General features: G+C 43.2%; 1 protein-coding gene across 7 annotated transcripts in view; it reads left to right on the top strand.

Annotated features, from left to right (window-relative positions):
* Positions 1-18,839, top strand: part of snx29 (sorting nexin 29) — an 880,052-nt gene that overhangs the window by 538,937 nt on the left and 322,276 nt on the right. For all 7 annotated transcript variants that reach the window (XR_015079957.1, XM_086000767.1, XM_086000763.1 and 4 more), the window contains one exon: positions 3,289-3,405. Coding sequence is in view for 6 of the 7 variants with exons in the window: in XM_086000767.1 (XP_085856893.1) it covers positions 3,289-3,405 (117 nt within the window). In the remaining variant the exon portion in view is untranslated. The remainder of the gene's footprint in view (positions 1-3,288; positions 3,406-18,839) is intronic.

Raw genomic sequence — 18,839 nt, 5'->3', positions numbered from 1 at the left:
TGGTGATGCAGCATCTGAAAGCAGGGAGGTTGAAGAGTGGCTTTAGCGAAAGGACAGGGTGGCAGCAAGGGATGCAAGATTGCTGCAATGCTATGACATGGGTCCAGAGTGAAAAAGTATGCTGGTGGGGGGAACAAGTGGAAGGAGACAGCTCAAAAAGGTGAGGACCTTACCATCGCTGTGCACAATGGGGTCGGCAGCTCCAGTGGTGACAGGACCAATCATACGGCCTCCAACAATCTGGTGGACTCTCTCTTCGAGATCCGTGAGAGTCTGGAGTTGAGGACGTCCTCCTCCGGTGCGAAGCTGCTCCTTGCGGTTCCTCGCCAGCTTGGCCTGCAGGAGAAAGGACGGGAAGTGATGAAACATGATGCCCTGAGTTGTCATCTCATGCCCCCCATGATGGAATAGCCCTTACATCATGCCATGAGTTGTCATCTCATGCCCCCCATGGTGGAATAGCCCTTACATCATGCCCTGAGTTTAATGTGCATGTGTGTTCCCAGAAAGGGCCATGGGTGCTTGCTGACAGATGGCCAATGGGGCATCGCGCACCCTCTGGCCATAAAGTCAGGTGCAGATGGAGGGATGAAGAAGTTTGTCGAAACACCACTCACCCTCACGACCCGAGTGAGGTCGTTGAATTTCTTCCTGCACTGCACAGGGCTCCTGGTCACCATGCTGTTGGAGTTGACCTTCTGAGAAACTTCCCTACTTCCCGCCAAGCTCTTCGGTATTCCTTCTGATTAGGCCTCCTGCCATTGTCGGGGTACAGCACATCTCGCCGGCGCTCCACTGCGCCTACCAATTCATCCAATGCCCCATTGGTAAAGCGCTCCGCTCTCTGCCTCACCCTCTCCATCTTCTCAAAGTTTGTAACGCCACAGAATGGCCAGCTCCGATTTTGAGGCCTACAAGGCGCAGAGTGTGGCTGCTGATCCTTACTGACCCACCCCTTTAAGAGCTGGCCGGCACCTGAAAGTCTCGTGGTCATTGGTAATTGACAGCACCTGCGCTGCGCCCACCCGCCCCGATATTGAGTAGCGCTGCCAGGTTAGCGCCTTAGTCCTGTGTAACGCCTGATTTTGCGCCTCAATCACCTTTAGGGGCGCTGCAACCCAATATCGCGCGAGGTGGCGATAAGTTGCGTCTGGCTATAAAATTTGCGCAGCGCCAATTCTAACGCCCCAAGCGGGGCTATACCCAATTTCTAGGCCACAGAGTTGTATATAGCATGCCCTAATTGTACTGCATTTTGCGAAGTATGACTTTGGGAGCATTATTGCCTCAATCATGAGTCTTCAGGAGGAAGGCTTAATTCTCATAAAAATGGTAATGCAACTGCCTGTGAAAATCTGTACATAATGTTTTTATATTGTATTGTTAGGAGAGAGAGGATTTGTTCTGGAGCATTTTGTCATAGAAGAATCAGAATCGTACTGAAAACTAGGAGGCCATTCAGCCCATCATGCCTGTGCTGACACTTTGAAAGAGATTTGTCCCACTTCCCTGCTCTTTCCTCATAGCCTTGCAATTTTTTTCCTTTTCGTTGTTGCCTTCCCTTTGTCTACAGGAAGTTGGTGCATTAACATGACTGTGTGTTTCACTGTGGCTGCATATCAGACTTATGTTAGTGGGGATGGCTTGGACATAGTAAAAACGATAACTAAAGAAAAAGTAAAGGCAAAGAGGCAAGGCCATTTATTACTAATGGTCATTTGCCTAGCTAGGTAATTGATTCAGCTTTACAATGAGTGACTGCTAGATCATGGTTTTGTCCCAGACTTTTTCTCAGTCATAGAGAAGCGAAGATGTCTCCAGCTTCTTTGAGTAATTGCATGTTAATCTAGTGGAGAGGAAATATATCTTAATAATAATATCTGCTCTTCAAATGTTGATCTCACTATAGAGATAACACTTTACCACCTTCAGGCATTTAAGGTGAAAGAGTGAACATGACATACCTATGTTCAAAGTATAAACTGGAATACCTCCCACTATGACTATTTTTGAATGAATCGAGATGATTCATTGATTTCGGTGAGCAGTGGGGGATTTAGTGGTGTTACTTTATAGCTTGGGTCTCAGCATTAAAAATTTCTTGGTGTACTTTAGGATAGAGTCGTAAAGTGGAATATTTTCCTTTAATATTGCAATACTCAGGAAAAGCAAGAAAATAAAATAAAATTTAAGGTTCTGAAAAATACCCATCTGCCAAGTGAATTAGCCGTTTAAATGATTATACCTTTCAAAGTACTAACCTGTTTGTGGAATATATTGTGCATATTATGAAACACTTTCCTATATAGTAAACACCATGCTTTGTAACTGAAATGATCGCTCTCAATATCTCCTTATTCTGTACTTGATCGACATTTTGGTCATTATTTATCTTCAGAACATTGGCCTGGATTTTGCGGTTGTAATGACGATGAAACTGTCCGTGTTCGCCATCATTACCCTGTGAAACTGACAGCAACTTCTGGCGTTCACATGTGCAGTTAAACATGGAAATCCAGAAGTTGCTGTCAGTGATTCCCTGCTCCTCCAAAGGGTGCGCAGTTGAAGACCCCGCAGACGGCAATCAGCACAGAATCAGTGATTTGATGTGAACTTCCCCTTTTATGTTGTAATATCGCAGTTAAACCCCCACCGCCCCCCCTCCCCGCCAAACATCTTGGTTCAATGAAGTGTAACTGGGTTTTTAATGGCATGCTAAGTCATAATTACTGCTGAACAACCTCTCTAACCCTGAAAAACTAATTTTATATTTGTGAAATGTGACATTTTTTATTATGATAAAAATTACTTATTTTTAATATAATTTTTTTAAAATGTGTTTGATATTTCAGCTTCTACATTAATCTCTATTTCACTCGCTGTAAAATTTATAAAAAGTGAATTATATTTTGTGCATTTTACTTCCTGGTTTGCTGTTTGTGACAATTTTTTATTGTGATTGGCTGCTTAGCCTGCTTGATGATATCACTGTTGCTGGACGCTGAAGATCTCCTAGACATGGCAACAGAATCAAATTAACATCGGGAAAGGTGAAATCAACGCCATAGAGTTCGCTAGATCTTTGTGGGCAGCTTTCTTCGAGGGCAGCGGCGAGCGCCGTCACTTTGTTGCTGACTGCAAAATCCGGGCCATTAAATTGGCAATTATGATTGTTTGAGAATCCTTATTTTGTTGACTCTTTTAATGGGCCTAGCATGGCTGAAATCTAAGCAACTGAGCGTTTGATGCCTGTTTCATCTCTAATTTCCTGCTTTTTTTTGTTTTCAGGTGGCAGAGATGCACGGAGAACTAATAGAATTCAATGAGAGACTACACAGATCACTGATGGCCAAAGAAGCCCTTATCTCACAGATGAGGCAGGAACTCATTGATTTACGAGGGCCAGTAAGTAGTTATGTGCTGACAGCTCAGAAATAGTGGATAATTGTAGATAGCGGGCATCAAGCAGGTGATTGTCTATGTGTCTAAAAATCTCATGGACAGAAAAATCTGTATTTTAATAAAGTGTACGGTTATGAAGCAGGTAAAATATGTCAAGAGAAAGGATGTCAAAATATATCAAAAGTTCAGTTTAAAAAAGGTGAGAAAAGAAAACCAGTGGTTTGCTGCTTACAGAGATTTGAAAAGAAGATTAGAATCAAAAATCTAGCCACTGAGAATGTTTGCAGTACTTGGATAAGGGATCTCTGAGAAGTGAGAACTAAGAGCAGTCCTACAGAGTGTTTAAGGATTTCATAATCATATGGAGGCAGTTGCTTTGTGAAGGCATTAAAAAAATATATTTTAAAAGCTAACAAGAAAATGCACGATGGAGCAAACAAGATAAATGGATTACAATTTAACATGAGGAACAAGTTTTATCAAATTACAGAGAAACTTGGCACTAAAATGGTTTACATCCTGATGGTTTAATATAAAATGAATTCAAGAAAGTGATGTTTGACACAACTGAATCCATTACTAGCCACTTGAAACATGTTTGATGTACACGTGCTCTTAATCTTAACTGGTTTCTTAATGCAGCATTTTAAATCTATCAATCTGCAATGAGTTTACTACACTACTAATAGCATCAGCTTGACTGATGCCATTGATTTTTTGAAGAGTATTTAGTACTGTATTCTGTTAAATTTATCTTAAACCATTGGGTTGCCAAACATGTTAGTTGCTGAGCCCCTCCTTCCTTCAGCTGAAATCTGCTAATTCAGTTCAGGTTCATGATTGAATCTAGGGTTTTCCTGGCCTGTATAATTTAGTTTTTCACTGCATAAACCTGCTGACATATTGGGGAAAGCTCATGACACTTTGACATACTTTCTGATTCCCTAAGTTCCTAACAACCCTCCTTGTGCAAGCTGGACAGTGAGTGTTGGCAGGACTACTGTAGATGGTGTTAGAATCGAACCCAATCCTGTCCTCGCCAGATTTGGCCACATGTGCCTGGTCCTGGAGAAGTAACTGGATTGCCTTGACCCCAGGCTGCTGAGGCCAAAAATAGCATTTCTACTGCCACTCTGGCTGACTCAGTACAGGCCATGGATCGAACCTGGCAACTGCTGGGTTTTAATAACTCAGTTACACACTGGGTAATGCATTTAATCAGTGAGCCATCAGGGGAACTCTCTTCATATTTTGTTACCCTCTGAACATTTTTGGCAGGAGATAAGTTTAAATATAATTATGTGTCCTAACAAATTTTATCTTGAAATACTTTGGGCTGGATTTTCATTGAGGAGGCGTGTAGGAGGCAGGTTTACAACTTTCGGGGTTGTAGTCCCTCCTCCATTGAGTTGTGGCCAACCCATGCGATTTTCACTTGATTGACCTTGTTGAGCCCGCCCAGCGGGCGCAGCAGGCCAATTAAGAGCACCCAGCAACAGGTGACGTCACAGATTGACATTTCATCTGTCAAAAGCTTTTGACAGATGAAATATCAGCGTTTGACAGCTGTCAAACACTGAATCTGTACTCCAAGTTAATTCCTTCCTCTCAGGCTGATTTAGAGATCTCTCCGGAACAGAAAGCTGAATGCTGCAACTTTTGACAGCTCGCGGCCATTCTGCTTTCTGTGCCGGTGAGATGAGGGACTCCTGAGACCTGAAGGAAGAAAGGCTGTAAAGGTAAGTAAATGTAAGTAAAACTTCTTTAAACACTTTACGCACACCAAACACACTTACCTCTGAACTCATCACCCATCACTCACCTGAACACTGACATCTCGACCCCTCCAAGTCCTTTAGCCCGATGGCCCACCTCGCTAACTTGGCGTGGTTTGGAGCCGTCGGGAATCCCACACTTCAAGAATAAAAATAGGGATTAGGCTAAAAACTGCCTGTTAACTACCTGTTAACAGGCAATTAATTGGCACTAATCCCATTCCCGCCTCGGGGAGGCGGGTCCCAGCACAGGTTGAAACTGGCATGCGGGCGGGATGGGTTCATGCCCCCGATTTCGAGATTTTAACCCCCCACATGCCTCCAATCCCGCCTCCACAGCCCAATGAAAATCCTGCCCTTTGTGTCAGAAAAATATTTTTCTTTATCAGGAGATTTGAATTTTTTTATTGGTATGATGAAAAATCAAACCAATTGTACTTGTGAAAAGTGGTGTGTCATTTCTAAGCAATTACATGGTAAATAATGCTGCAGTTATACTGAGTAACTGACCAGTCTGAGACCAGTAGATGAAGGGTGCAATTCACAGCCTAAAACACATATGCTATGTTGTGGGATGTGAACTGCATGCTGATGCTTGGAAAGACATCTACATCTAAAGTTTGATGTATATGTAGAGTAAAGTTCTTAGCAGCAACTTTTAAATGTTTTGGGAGTGTAGCATTTCCTTCTTTAATTACAAAGTTCCCAGGAGGTCCTATAAACGCTCTGAGCAATTTTTAACCTGGCTTTATGCAGCGCTGGAGTTATGTTCCACACAATGTCACACTTGGAGCAGTGTGTGACGACCTCCTCACACCACTGTGTTCCAGAGTCACATTAGGACCTGACCCCTGAGTTATACTGTTGCTTTTAAAACTTGACAATTACAGAAAAGTGGCAGTATAACGGCATCTGAAATAAAAGAATACAATAAACTATTCATTGTCAAGATTGGCTGGTACTGAGGGGATGCCACTGTTAGTTATATTGACTTTCAAAAGATTGCAGCAATATCAGGTAATTTCTATAAATCTGTTTACATTATGAAATGTCTGTCAGCTCTAAAACATTCAGAATTATGTACATTTTCCACAGCCATTTGTGTAATATAGATGACACTGAACTGCTTCAACTTTGTTGCTTTAATGTTCATTATGTCATTCTTTTTTCTATTGGCTAAGATTATTACTGTATCTCTTCGTCTGTGACATCAATAAGTATTCATTTCACTGTTTTGATTTCATTTCCATGGTCTTAATAACGTGACCTCCCTTCACAACCCAGTAGAACGTTTTTGTCATTTGTCAATTTGTTCTCCTTTGGGTAGGACAGGTTACATGGATATTGGCATTAAACTATCAAGAAGATGTGCCCCTGTGTAATGGGAAGGAAATGATTAATGATGAATCAGTTAGGGATTTGCCAAATGATAATTGGGAAACCTGTAGGGAGCTGTCACTCTTTTAACATTACGTTTTGCCACTGATGAAGAATAATTGCAGAGTGGCAACTATCCAACTTCTGCAGGTTTTTTTTCAGACAAAATGAATGTTTTTAAAAACAAATATTCTAGTTTCATCTGTTTTTGCGCTCCCGCAGGCAAGCCCTTGGGTTATCCTGAGATGTAATGTCCCTCTCACCTGAGTATTATCACTTCAGCAGCCCCTTTTTGAACCTTGGAAAAACAATGCAAATTCAGTGGAAATGCAGGCAGTGTGAGCCTGTTTAAGTGGTACCTGTTGAAATTCACAGTAATCCACTATCCATAGATACTGACAATTAATTAAGCTACAATACTTTAAACATTGCACATAGTAAACATGCTGCATTATGTTGCGTGTGAAGCCCATTGCTGAATTTAGCAGAACATTTGAGGAAAGATGAAGGACTGAATACACTCACTTATGATCGTATACATTTGACCACAAGCAAGGCTTTGTACTGCTTTCATTTGTGACCAAATGCAGAACTCGCTACCACATGGAGTGGTTGAAGCAGATAGCTTTGACATACATAAGGGGAGGCTTGATACATACTTGAGGGAGAAGATAATTGAGGGATAAGGGAGCAGGGTGTGAAGAGGTAATTAGAGTGGGAGGAGGCTCGTGCGGCATATAAACACTGGCATAAACCAGTTGGACCGAGTAGCCTGTTAGTGTGCAGTAGATTCTGCGTAATTTAAAGTTGGTATGGGAACAATAGGGAAAAGCTGGAGTTGAAGAAAACATCAAAAAATAGGCAACGTAGAAACTGAATTTACATGAAAGCTACAAAAGTAAGAACATAAATTTGAACAAGAATTGTCAGTGGATAATTGAAATATAATTTTATCCAATGAGTGATAAATAGCACATAGATTATGAAAAACAGAGTTGAGAAAGTTTTCCTTGTGAATTGGGAAAAAAGGTATTCCACAATTGCCCACCACTTAATTTATACATGATTTTTTTTGAAAAAGCTTTCTTTTGTAAATATTTGTGACTCATGCATGCATTTAATTTTTAGACTGTTAGAAGAACATAGACAGTTTTAATGGGCATTATCTTCATGATGATGTGTTTGAGGAAGGTAAGAGCCAGGTGAACTGTGTGTTCTTTTTGTCATTGTTAAGTGACACAGTGATGGGTTTCAACATAATTTACATTATCGTCTTGTGTACGGGTAAACAAATGCAAAAGGGTTGGCTAAAATTAATGTTCGTCCCGTGTCATGTTACCCGAACATTTGAAAAGAGTCCATTCAAGTGCAAGTGAATTTTTAACAGCGTGGTAAGTCTTAATTACTGCCAAACAACCTCTCTGGCACTGAAAATCAACTTTTATAATTGCGGAGTCTCATTCCTTCAGATTTTAATTATTATTCTAATTTATAAAAATGACAACAAAAACATTTTTAAAAGCTTTTTCTTTCTGTCTCTTTTATCTCTTTCTCTTAATCCCATCTTCCTTCCCCTCTTTATTTCACTTTCTGTGCACGATTTACATTGAATTAAATATTCTAACTGACATTTTCTGGTTTTGACTCTGCGACCGGGATTTTACTAACCGTGGCGGGTGGCGTCGGTGGTGGGTCCTGACCCCGCTGCTGGCTCCAGCCCACTCTATAAAATGATTTTCCCTTGATTGGGCTTGTTAAGCCCGCCCAGCGCGTTTCCTGGCCAATTAGAGGAAGCGGGTCTGGTGATGTCATTTGATGACGTGTCATCAGTTGGTTTCCTTAAAGGGAACATGGCCAAATTTATTTTGCCATTTGTGCTGTCTGTGTTCTACAACATTGAGGTGCTGCAAACACTGACAAGCACTGCACAAAGGCACAGGGCTGCACCCAGGCTCTCCCATGACTCCCTCCATTGTGGAGGGAGTCACAGCACGCAGGTCCTCTTCCCTTCCCATGAGCGGAAGAGACCACCCCAAGAGACCATAACAGCCTGGTTGCACATTGCAGAGGAGGGCACAAGCAGGGATGTGGTCAGGAGGACCTGGATGCAATGCCGCCAACGATTCAATGATCTCAGTAGATCATGAAATGTTAGTGCAATGCCACATTCAACCTCATCCTGCTGTGCCTCTCATCACATCCACATCACTCTGCCTTCCCTACCCTACTCCTGCACTTCCTTACTCACGCCAACTTACCTTGCACCTTCACCCATCCTCTCTATCCACATTATCACATCCCCATCTCACTAGCCACCCCTCACCCTCACCCTCATCCTAGTGCAATCATACCAACTAACAACACACAAGGGTAGGCACTTAGGTGTTTTATGCAATGTTATTGTAAAGTTTCTGTTAATGTGGAATGAAACATTGAAACCTTTATTTTCAACACTTTGCTTTCTTGGACAAATCTGCGTGCACCTTTGGAAGTGGCTTAGTGAGTTGCAGTGAATGGTGAGATATAACGGTATCCTCCCCCCCCCCCCGCAATGGTCATGAGTGTGAAAGGAATGGCTTGGGCATTGTAGGGATGCTTTATGGTGTTGGTGTGGGGTGGTGCTGTGTGGCAGCATCGTGTAGCAGCCAGAGTGTACAGCGTCAAGTGAAGTAAATCTGGCCACGGTGAGGCCATCCCGGGCAGCAACGCAGTCAGGTGCTGATGCCCTCTGTCCTTTGCAGCATCAGGTGATTGCGAAGAAGGTTGATGGTAGTTTTGTTGGTGCTGCTGGTGTGGCGGCTCATCGTGGTCAGATTCTGAGGACCAAGCTGAGAGAGTGTAAATGGCACCCATGCAGATGGAGTAGATGGCAGTTGAAGTTGAGATGACAGAAGCAATCTGTCAATGGTGAGAGAGGTTGCTGCAATGAGATGACACTGGCTAGAGAGTTTGCTCCAAATACTTGCAGCCTGCATAACGCTCAGTCTGTGTTCCAAAGCCTCTGTACTTGGAAAATGAACAGCTGTGAGATGGGAGGTTTTATAGCACATTTTAAGCTGTCACTCATCGGCTGATTCAATAGCCACTCAACTTCTGCCTCAGATTAACAGACGGGGTGCAGGAGCAGTGTGGAAGCCGTGGGCGAGCTGCTAAAGTTAAAAGATAAGGTTAAATTCACTCTTAAGGGCTTATCAACATGCCGATAATTATTTAAATTAGGTCCCCTGCCGCTGCCGGTCGGGTCTGCTCAGCGCTGGCAGACCCGACATTGGGAAAGGTAAGTGCGCGCGATTTGACAACGGGTTCCCGACCCATTGTCAATCAAATCAAATTTCACTGCCGACCTGCCACTGATCCCGTCCGCTGAGCACAGTCATAATTCCAGCCTGCGTGTCTCAGTAAGGATTCTTCTGTCTGATTGGTTAAGGAGACCCACAGTTGCTTGCCCTGTTCACACAGGTCCTAGAACCACTGTAAAGGGTGGCACACTGTTTCAGTTCTCTCTGTACCACACATTGCAGTGTAAAAGCCCACAGCAAGCGCCACATTCGTTCGCCGCTGACCACAAAATCCGGGCCAGTATGTTTATTTTAAATGTCTTAACACCTGCTTTAAAATAGCAGGCGAAGGGATCTCATATGAGCGCATTAAGGCTTTGTCTGCTACTATCCATGTATTTTAACTGAGTTAGCATCTCAGCTATAATAGTGGACAAACCTTTCTTCTGCTACTATTGCTAACAGTAGTTCTAGGCTTTAGGTTGTTCCCTTCACTCCATAATACAAAAATATTGCCTGCATTTTCATTAACTCTCTGACTGACTTATCTTTGCAGCTTAAAACCATTTTCTTTATTTTCTTGCAATGTGCATTGTTTGGTATTTTTGAACTTTTTGCTATGAGTGCCTAAAATGGCGGAGGTTTTGAAGAACTTGACTCTCTCTGTCTCAGTCTGCCTCTGCCTTTATATACATTTGTAAAAATTGAAAAGCTACATTTAAGAAGAAAATAGAAATGCAAAATTAAGCTAATAGATATACAGATTAGAACATAGTGTCCAGTCTCCTGACTGGATAAGGTCCTCTGTAATTTAATCATACAAATGTTTTATTTAAGGATTTATTTGTCCAACTATCTTTTGATCTGTGCTTTGGTTTTTGATCTTATTTCAATCCTGTCCTAGCCCTTGGTCATATTTCAGATGTGCCTTGAATGATCAAAAGCAAAATTAAATTAGGATTTTTTATTATTTATATATGCACAGATATACTTTTTGCACGTCACATCTTCATGCATTTTGTCTCTAATAGGATAGAGCCTAAGGTTTTTTCTGTTGGTGAAGGCAGATTCATACATACATTTATAATGCATTTTGATGTGCCCCATTTAATGCTTTGCTTTTCAAAAGGTGCACTCTTTGAAATATTTGAATCGCAAAAATAACTTAAAAATACAAAAGCTTGAAAGGTTCAGTTTGGCATAAAACCTTTTGCTGTGAACTTTCAGTGTAAGATACGGATTTTAGCAGTTTTTAACATAGTTTGTGAGATAAAATTGCATCGTAAATCCCTTTCAATACCAGCTCACTGAACACTTTCAGATTATAATCAGGGTTTGTTATGGATTCTATTTAGCTTGATTTTATTTTGCTTTTTTGCTCAAAGCTGTTCATCATTTTTCATATCCTATGATATGCTGCTAAAGTCACTTAATAGCTGTGACAGATTAATGTTCAGTCTTTGAGTTATGGCGTAAGAAGCGTATTGTACAATTTGAAGAAAATTGGTTTACAGTGCAATTCCCTCCCCCCCCAGTATATTATTACCAATATGCCTGATAACAACACTGCTAACTTTTGAACAATTTGTTAATTTGAGGAACAACTTGTTATTTCTCATTTGTTCTACCTGCAGATACGTTCTCTCCTGAAGTTGGTGGCTAGGGCACCAAAAGCACTTTGTCCCCTTTTCCAAACAACCTATTTTCTTGCCTACACTGAATATTAACACGATATTTGACTCTGGGGCATTACAGCTGAGTGAATCTTGTCCTCACCAGATATTCTCACATTTTTTCTTACCCGTTTTGTCTCCCTGAGCTATACACCATCACCTGATGAGATGGTGATGAACAGGTAACTTCTCTTCGGTCTCAGCCTTTTCCACTATATAACGAACTAGGAGGTTCACAAGTGTGTTCTGGGGTGACTGTTAAACTTTTCCTGTGGAAAAGCACCTGTTTTCTTAGAATTGCCCTATTGTGATTGGTATGTGTCACGTGTTATAGGTTCCTGAGCCAATGTGACAAGATATTGAATTAACATTGAAAAGAAAAATGGGGTATTGCATGTTTTGTAAACTTTGAAATAATAACCCAGGTTGTACAGTTTGAAAGAGTAGACCAAAAAGCTCCCAGAAAATGTACCTGTTACAGATTGAATATGTGGTCAGTTCTGCCTGTGTACAATTTAAGTTTTTTTTAAATTTTGATTTAATCATGTAAATATTTGGTAGATCTTTCAACAGCTCATAAGCATCATCTTTGTGCCAGATTGCAGACAAATTAAAATTAGTGAACAGCTGCTTCATATGGACTGATGACTTATGAAAGAGTTAAGTAAAAAGGACTTGTTTTCATTCGTAGTTCAGTCATGTATTTCTGGCACAATGTGCTGGTACAGCAACAAACTACACATCTGAATGAGGTGTTTTTATGATAAAGTTCTTCAAAAATATTTTGGGTTAGATAATTTTCTTATGAACTATTTCAGTTACTTTGCAGGGATCTACATTTATTTGGTGGAAAATACTGCTTTGGGTTTCTTATTTTATGCTGATAAAATATTAAGTGAATCTTACTTAAACTGCTTAGTTGGCACACAGGATTAAGGTAGTTTCAGGTTCCATGGATTTATAATAGCACTAGCTGAAGTGCCCGGCGGTGCCGAGGCTTTTTCGAGGGCATGTTGTTGTTGGAAGAGAGAGAGAGAGAGCGACTGGGGGGAAGAGAGAGAGCGACTGGGGGGAAGAGAGGGAGGGGAGGGGTGGGGGGAAGAGAGGGAGGGGAGGGGGAGGGGAAGGGAGGGCAGGGGGAGGGCGGGGAAGGGAGGGAGGGGGAGGGCGGGGAAGGGAGGGCGGGGGGAGGGGAGGGGGGAAGGAAGGGCGGGGAAGGGAGGGCGGGGGGGAGGGGGAGGGAGGGCGGGGGGGAGGAAGGGAGGGAGGGGGGGAAGGGAGGGTGGGGGGGAAGGGCGGGGGAGGGGAGGGGGGGATGGAGGGCGGGGGGGAGGGAGGGGAGGGAGGGCGGCGGGCGCCCCCCCCCCGAGGGTCGCGCCCCCCCCCCCCCGGAGGTGAAGACCGCCGATTGCGCGCGCAGCAGGAGCTGAGACGCGGCGTCTCTCTCGGCCGGCGGGCCCGGTTGCCAGGGCAACCGTGACGCTGACCAAGCCAGAGAGAGAGGCGCCGCGTCTCAGCTGCTCCTGCTGCGCGCGCGGCCCCCCCCGAGGGTCGCGGCCGCCCCCCCCCTCCCCCCGAGGTGAAAACCGCCGATTGCGCCCGTTGCCAGGGTAACGCTGGACGCTCAGCAAGCCCCGGCAGAGAGAGACGTCTCAGCTCCTGCTGCGCGCGCACACTAGCGGCGCTGGGCTGAGGCTCGGCCCTCCAGCCTTCGAGTGGGGCCGGGAGGTGCCTAGCTCGGACGTGGGTGCGGAGGAGACGCCGAGGCTTCTAGGCCTACCTGGAAAAACGGGGAAAGGTAGGAAAATTAATGAGATTAGATAAGTTAATTACTTTCTAAATCATTTTTTTAAAAAACAATATGTGTTTTAAAAGCAACGTCTTTTTTTAAGACGCAGAAAGCGGGAAAAAGAAAGGAAAAGTTTGGAATCAAGGTGGCGGCGACTCACCTCAGTTCAGAACGATAAAGCCCGGCCACACGCGCACCGATTGGCCCGGCGGCACACGCCAGCAACCCGGCGTACGATTGGTCGAGCTCGAGGTCACTCTGTCGCTAATGAGCGGATAATGAGATGCTAATGAGCGGAATGTTGAAGGTTTTTGGGATACCGCGGGCGCAATTTTAGCCCGGCCGAAACGTAAATACGCTTAAAACCGTCTCGGAAGCGTAAGCTTTCTTTGGAGGTAACGTGCGCGTAGGTACGCCCTGTAACTTTCGAGTGCATACCCGCAACGCACACGCGATGACAGACAGATAGACAGATAGACAGAATGACAGAAGTACCGATTTATATATATAGATATGCATAACTTGCTTTGAAAGGCTATAATCAGATTAATTAATATAGTATTGTGTAAAAAAAAATGCCACTCTGAGTTATGTGAACATAAATTTGCTCAAACTTTTAAAAATTAACAGATGTGCAGGCTGGTGAATGAATAGACTATAACGTAATTATTGAATAGCATGTCGTAGATTATGTAAATATTTTTAGTGATCCATGTGTGAATGGTTGAAAGTGGAATGTTCAGATTACTATTTATTTTTAGGTTGTATTTTGCCTGACATGGCTTAAAACTTGCTGTATTTTTACTTCTTAGTGGGCAATATCCGATTCACTTTTAGGCTGTGTGAAAAATGAAGGTGCATTTTTTGTACAGGTTTTCAAAGACTAGAAGCTTGGTTATTATTACTGGAGTATACAATATCATTTACATCCAATGTAATATGAACTGATTAATATGCTGAGTTCAACTTGTAAATACAGTTTGGTTCACTGCAATGCTCAAACCACATATAATTAAAAATAATCCTGCAATTCAAATTTCCATAGGGAGATCATGAATATGTCTTTCTCATACCACAGCATCTGATTAAATTTTATAATGCCTATGTTCCCAATGTGACTACAATATGAGATGGAAGATTGTTTTCTTTGAATTCATCGAGAGTTGAAGGGGTTTTTAGTTGCCAAGAAGTAAAGTTTTTTTTATCTTTTAAGTGAAAAATGTTGATCACAGGCAATTTAATGTATCTGTGTATTGAGGGAATGACTGATTCTCACTTCACATGGGTTCAGAAGTTAACAATATTTAGGCACAACAGAATGTAATGAAGTAAACTCTCTATATATTCTGCTTTTACTTGTCAGAACCTGCACTTCAACAATGTCAGCCGTGGCTCAGTGGGTAGCACTCTCGTCTCTGATGTCAGAAGGTTGTGGGTTCAAGTCCCACTCCAGGGACTTGAGCACATAAAGCTAGGCTGACACTCCAATGAGGGAGTGCTGCACTGTCAGAGGTGCCGGCTTTCGGATGACACATTAAACCGAGGCCCCGTCTGCCCCCTCAGCTGGATGTAAAAGATCCATGGCACTATTTCTAAGAAGAGCAGGGTAGTTATCCCCGGTGTCCTGGCCAATATTTATCCCTCAATCAGCATCACTAAAACAGATTATCTGGTCATTATCACATTGCTGTTTGTGGGAGCTTGCTGTGTGCAAATTGGCTGCCACGTTTCCTACATTACAACAGTGACTCCACTTCTAAAGTACTTCATTAGCTTTGGGATGTCCAAAGGTCATGAAAGGCGCAATATAAATATAAGTCTTTCTTTCAAGAGCAGTGTTGTAGAGATTCGCGTATCTCTGGTAAACAGGTTCGAGTGCAAACCAATATGGTGGGTATATTGTGTTTAATCGGAGTTTAGGATGGAATATAACACACTAGTATTACAGCAAAAACATACGACCGTGGCAAGCAGCTGGTACCGGACCCGATCGGACAGACGGCTGGCATGCGTGAACAGTTCTCTGGCTTCTGGCCTCTTTCACTCTAGAACCTTCGATGGTGAGCATGGGATCACTCTCAAAAGAGCGTTCGACCAGCCCAACGTCTCTTTGCAACTTCTGCTCAGCGCTCCCTTCCACCGTCTGTGAGCAAGCCCTTGGAGTGTCACTTTTTATTCTCTTTTTAGGGGTGGGCCTGAGGCCAAGTTATTGACCATTTAACCTATAGAGGTTCCGCTAAAACTTCATCAACCAATGGCAGCTCAAGTTCTTTGTCTTGTTTCTTGGATGAAAGCCCTCCCCAAAAAGGGTCTCATTACTTTATGCAATTTATCTTTCTTGTTTTTACATTTTGAAGGTTCCTCCATTGGAATCCATCTTATCTCTCTTGACTCTATCCTCTTTAACCCAGCAAGTACAAGACCAGGCCCTGTCCTTCTTAATCATGGCCCCAGCCAGAGCTGTCGCACATTTGCCAGTCGCTATCTCACTTTCATCTAGCAAATGGCCCATTCTAAGATGGATACCTTAGCCTCCTCAAATTCCTTTCATTCTATGTATTTTCCTAATTAACTTTTAATTATCTTCGCAAGCAGTTCTGCTAAACAAACTCCAAATTCTATCTGTGGAGATTATAATATGGTTATTAGTAATAATGGAAGAAACATAGGTTGGGCCTTCACTGGCCAAATTAAAGATACATTAACAAAGTCAAAACCCTAACTTACAAGCAGCAGATAACTAGCCTGGCAGGGCCGTCCTATGGGCCCCCATATGGAATGTTTATGTTTCACCTAATCTAACTGATTAAAAAGACTATCTCAAATTCTAATGCAAGCTTTCCAGGAAAATGAAGCTTATCATTCGTGTAGCCATATACATTTTTAGGCACCCCTAGTTTCTAACAGTGTTAAAATGAAAGATCTACATTGATGCTGTGCTAGCAAAGCTAGTTTGTGTTGTATTGTGTGACTCCTGAATGTTCAGTTACTATCTATCTTTAGATTATCCACAGCATTACAGAGCAGGACTGTACATTTTATGCTGCTTTGTTGGATCATTTAAAAGATGAAAACTATCGCCCCTTCTCCAACCTCCCTTTCCTACCCAAAGTTCTTGAATGTGTTGTCGCCTCCCAAATCCGCGCCTATCTTTCCCAGAGCTCCTTGTTTGAGTCCCTCCAATCAGGCTTCCGCCCCTGCCACAGTACCGAAACTGCTCCTACCAAGGCCACAAATGACATCCTAACTGACTGAGACAAAGGTAATCTGTCCCTTCTCGTCCTTCTGGATCTGTCTGCAGCCTTTGACACAGTTGACCACAAAATTCTGCTCCAACGCCTCACCACCATCATCCAGCTGGGTGGGACTGCATTCGCCTGATTTCATTCCTATCTTTCCAGCCGTAACCATAGAATCACCTGCAATGGCTTCTCTTCCCAATCCCGCACTGTCACGTCTGGTGTCCCCCAAGGGTCTATCCTTGGCCCCCCTCCTATTTCTTATCTACATGCTGCCCCTCAGTGACATCATCCGGCAACACAAGAGGTTGTACACTGATGATACCCAGTTCTACCTCTCTTCCACCTCTCCTGAACCCTCCACCATCTCTATACTATCAGACTGCTTGTCCGACATCCAGCACTGGATGAGTAGAAATTTCCTCCAATTAAATATCGTTAAGACCAAAGCCATTGTCTTCGGTTCACGCCACAAACTCTGTTCCCTTTCCAGTGATTCGATCTCTCTCCCCTCAACTGTCTAAGGCTGACCAAGTCTGTTCGCAACCTCGGTGTCATATTTGATCACGAATTGAGCTTCCAACTCATATCCGTTCTATCACTAAGACTGCCCATTTCCACCTTTTGTAATACAGGAAACTTTGGTTTATCCGGAGGTTAACTGTCCAGAATGCTCGATCCACCGGCAAAAATCAGGAGCCGTTTCGTTAGGTTTTTTTTCTGTTCGTTGCTTTTTTTTCACCAGTCAGGCTCTGCTAGGTCTCGCTGAAGCTGTTGCTAAGCTACAGAGATGCTTGCAAGGTACGGCCAACTGTTTAGAAGCAGGGTTTGTTGCCAGATACGGAGCTCAAAAGCTCCGTATGTTTCAACATTAGCGCTGGTTTGTCCGGCAGTTTTGATGGGACGGCAACAGCTCGGTCCCGTCGGTGCCGGATATCACAAAGTTTCCTGTATCACCCGTCTCCGCCCTTACCTCAACTTATCTGCTGCCGAAACCCTAATTCCTGCCTTTATCATCTCTAGACTTGACTATTCCAATGCACTCCTGGCTGGCCTCCCTAGTTCTACCCTCCATAAACTTGAGGTCATCCAAAATTCTGCCACCCGTGTGCTAACTCGAACCAAGTCCCACTCACCCATCTCCCCTGTGCTTGCTGACCTACTTAGTTAAGCAACGCCTCGATTTTAAAACTCTTATCCTTGTGTTCAAATCCATCCTTATTTCTTTAACCTCCTCCACCTCTTTAATCCCCCTAGATCTCTGCATTCTGCCTATTCTGGCCTTTTCAACATCCCTGATTTTAAATGCGCCACCGTTGGTGGCCGTGCCTTCAGCTGCCTAGGTCCTAAGCTCTGGAATTCCCTCCCTAAATCTCTCCGTCTCTCCATTTCTCTTTCCTCCTTTAAGACACTCCTCAAAACCTACCTCTTCAACCAAACTGTTGGTCGTCTGCTCTAACATCTCCTTATATGGCTTGGTGTCACTCCTATGAAGCGCCTAGGGATGTTTTATTACGTTAAAGGCGCTATATAAATATAAATTGTTGTTGTATGCAAGTAGATCTGTCACTGTCCTTCATTTATGAAAGAGGGGCTGTTGAGATCCAAGTAACAATTACTGCCAGCACATAACTTTAGGCTGAACGGAAGGTTTGTTAGAAAACATTTTGATCAGAAAATCAAATGAGATCCACCAGCCATCAGCATTACAACCATGATAACTTAATATGGAAAATACATTACAATTTGTGAAGGAGAGAGAGAATGTATTCTTAGATTTAAGATAGTGATGGGGTAGGTGCTAATAATTCAATTGAGTGTCAGACAGACTTCAGAAGAAAATGTTAGAGAAGCAAGGAATAAAGAAAACAATTGGGAAATCAGAAGTGATTAAATGATAATGTTGTAGGAGTCTATGTACTCCTAACAAAATATACTGAACTCGGAGAGGTTCAACAGAAAAGGTTTAATTGTTGAGACCACATGTTGAACACAAAAATGGCGTCAGAGACTACACCAAGTCCGACTGTCTTTCATCAGTCCACAGCTTCGACTGCTCCTCCCCCGCTCTGGGCTTAACTATGTTGCAGATCGAGTTTCTTAAAGGTGTGATCCTTCTTAAAGGCATGACGCCTGATTTATAGTCCACGGACCGAAAAGCGGATTGTGTCCTTTCTGTGATCGGTACGCCACACAGCTCCCCCCCAGAATCCGCTAGTAGGGAGTGTACGAACCGGCGTGGCGGCTTGATGGCGCGGCCGGAACGGCTCTTGGCGGTTGGTGTCGGGAGCAGGGCGGTCGGACGC

Source organism: Somniosus microcephalus, chromosome 11, assembly GCF_052327205.1.
Source record: "Somniosus microcephalus isolate GS21.2 chromosome 11, FLI_Smic_1.0, whole genome shotgun sequence".
NCBI lineage: Eukaryota > Metazoa > Chordata > Chondrichthyes > Squaliformes > Somniosidae > Somniosus > Somniosus microcephalus.
This window is presented reverse-complemented; position numbering and strand designations above follow the sequence as displayed.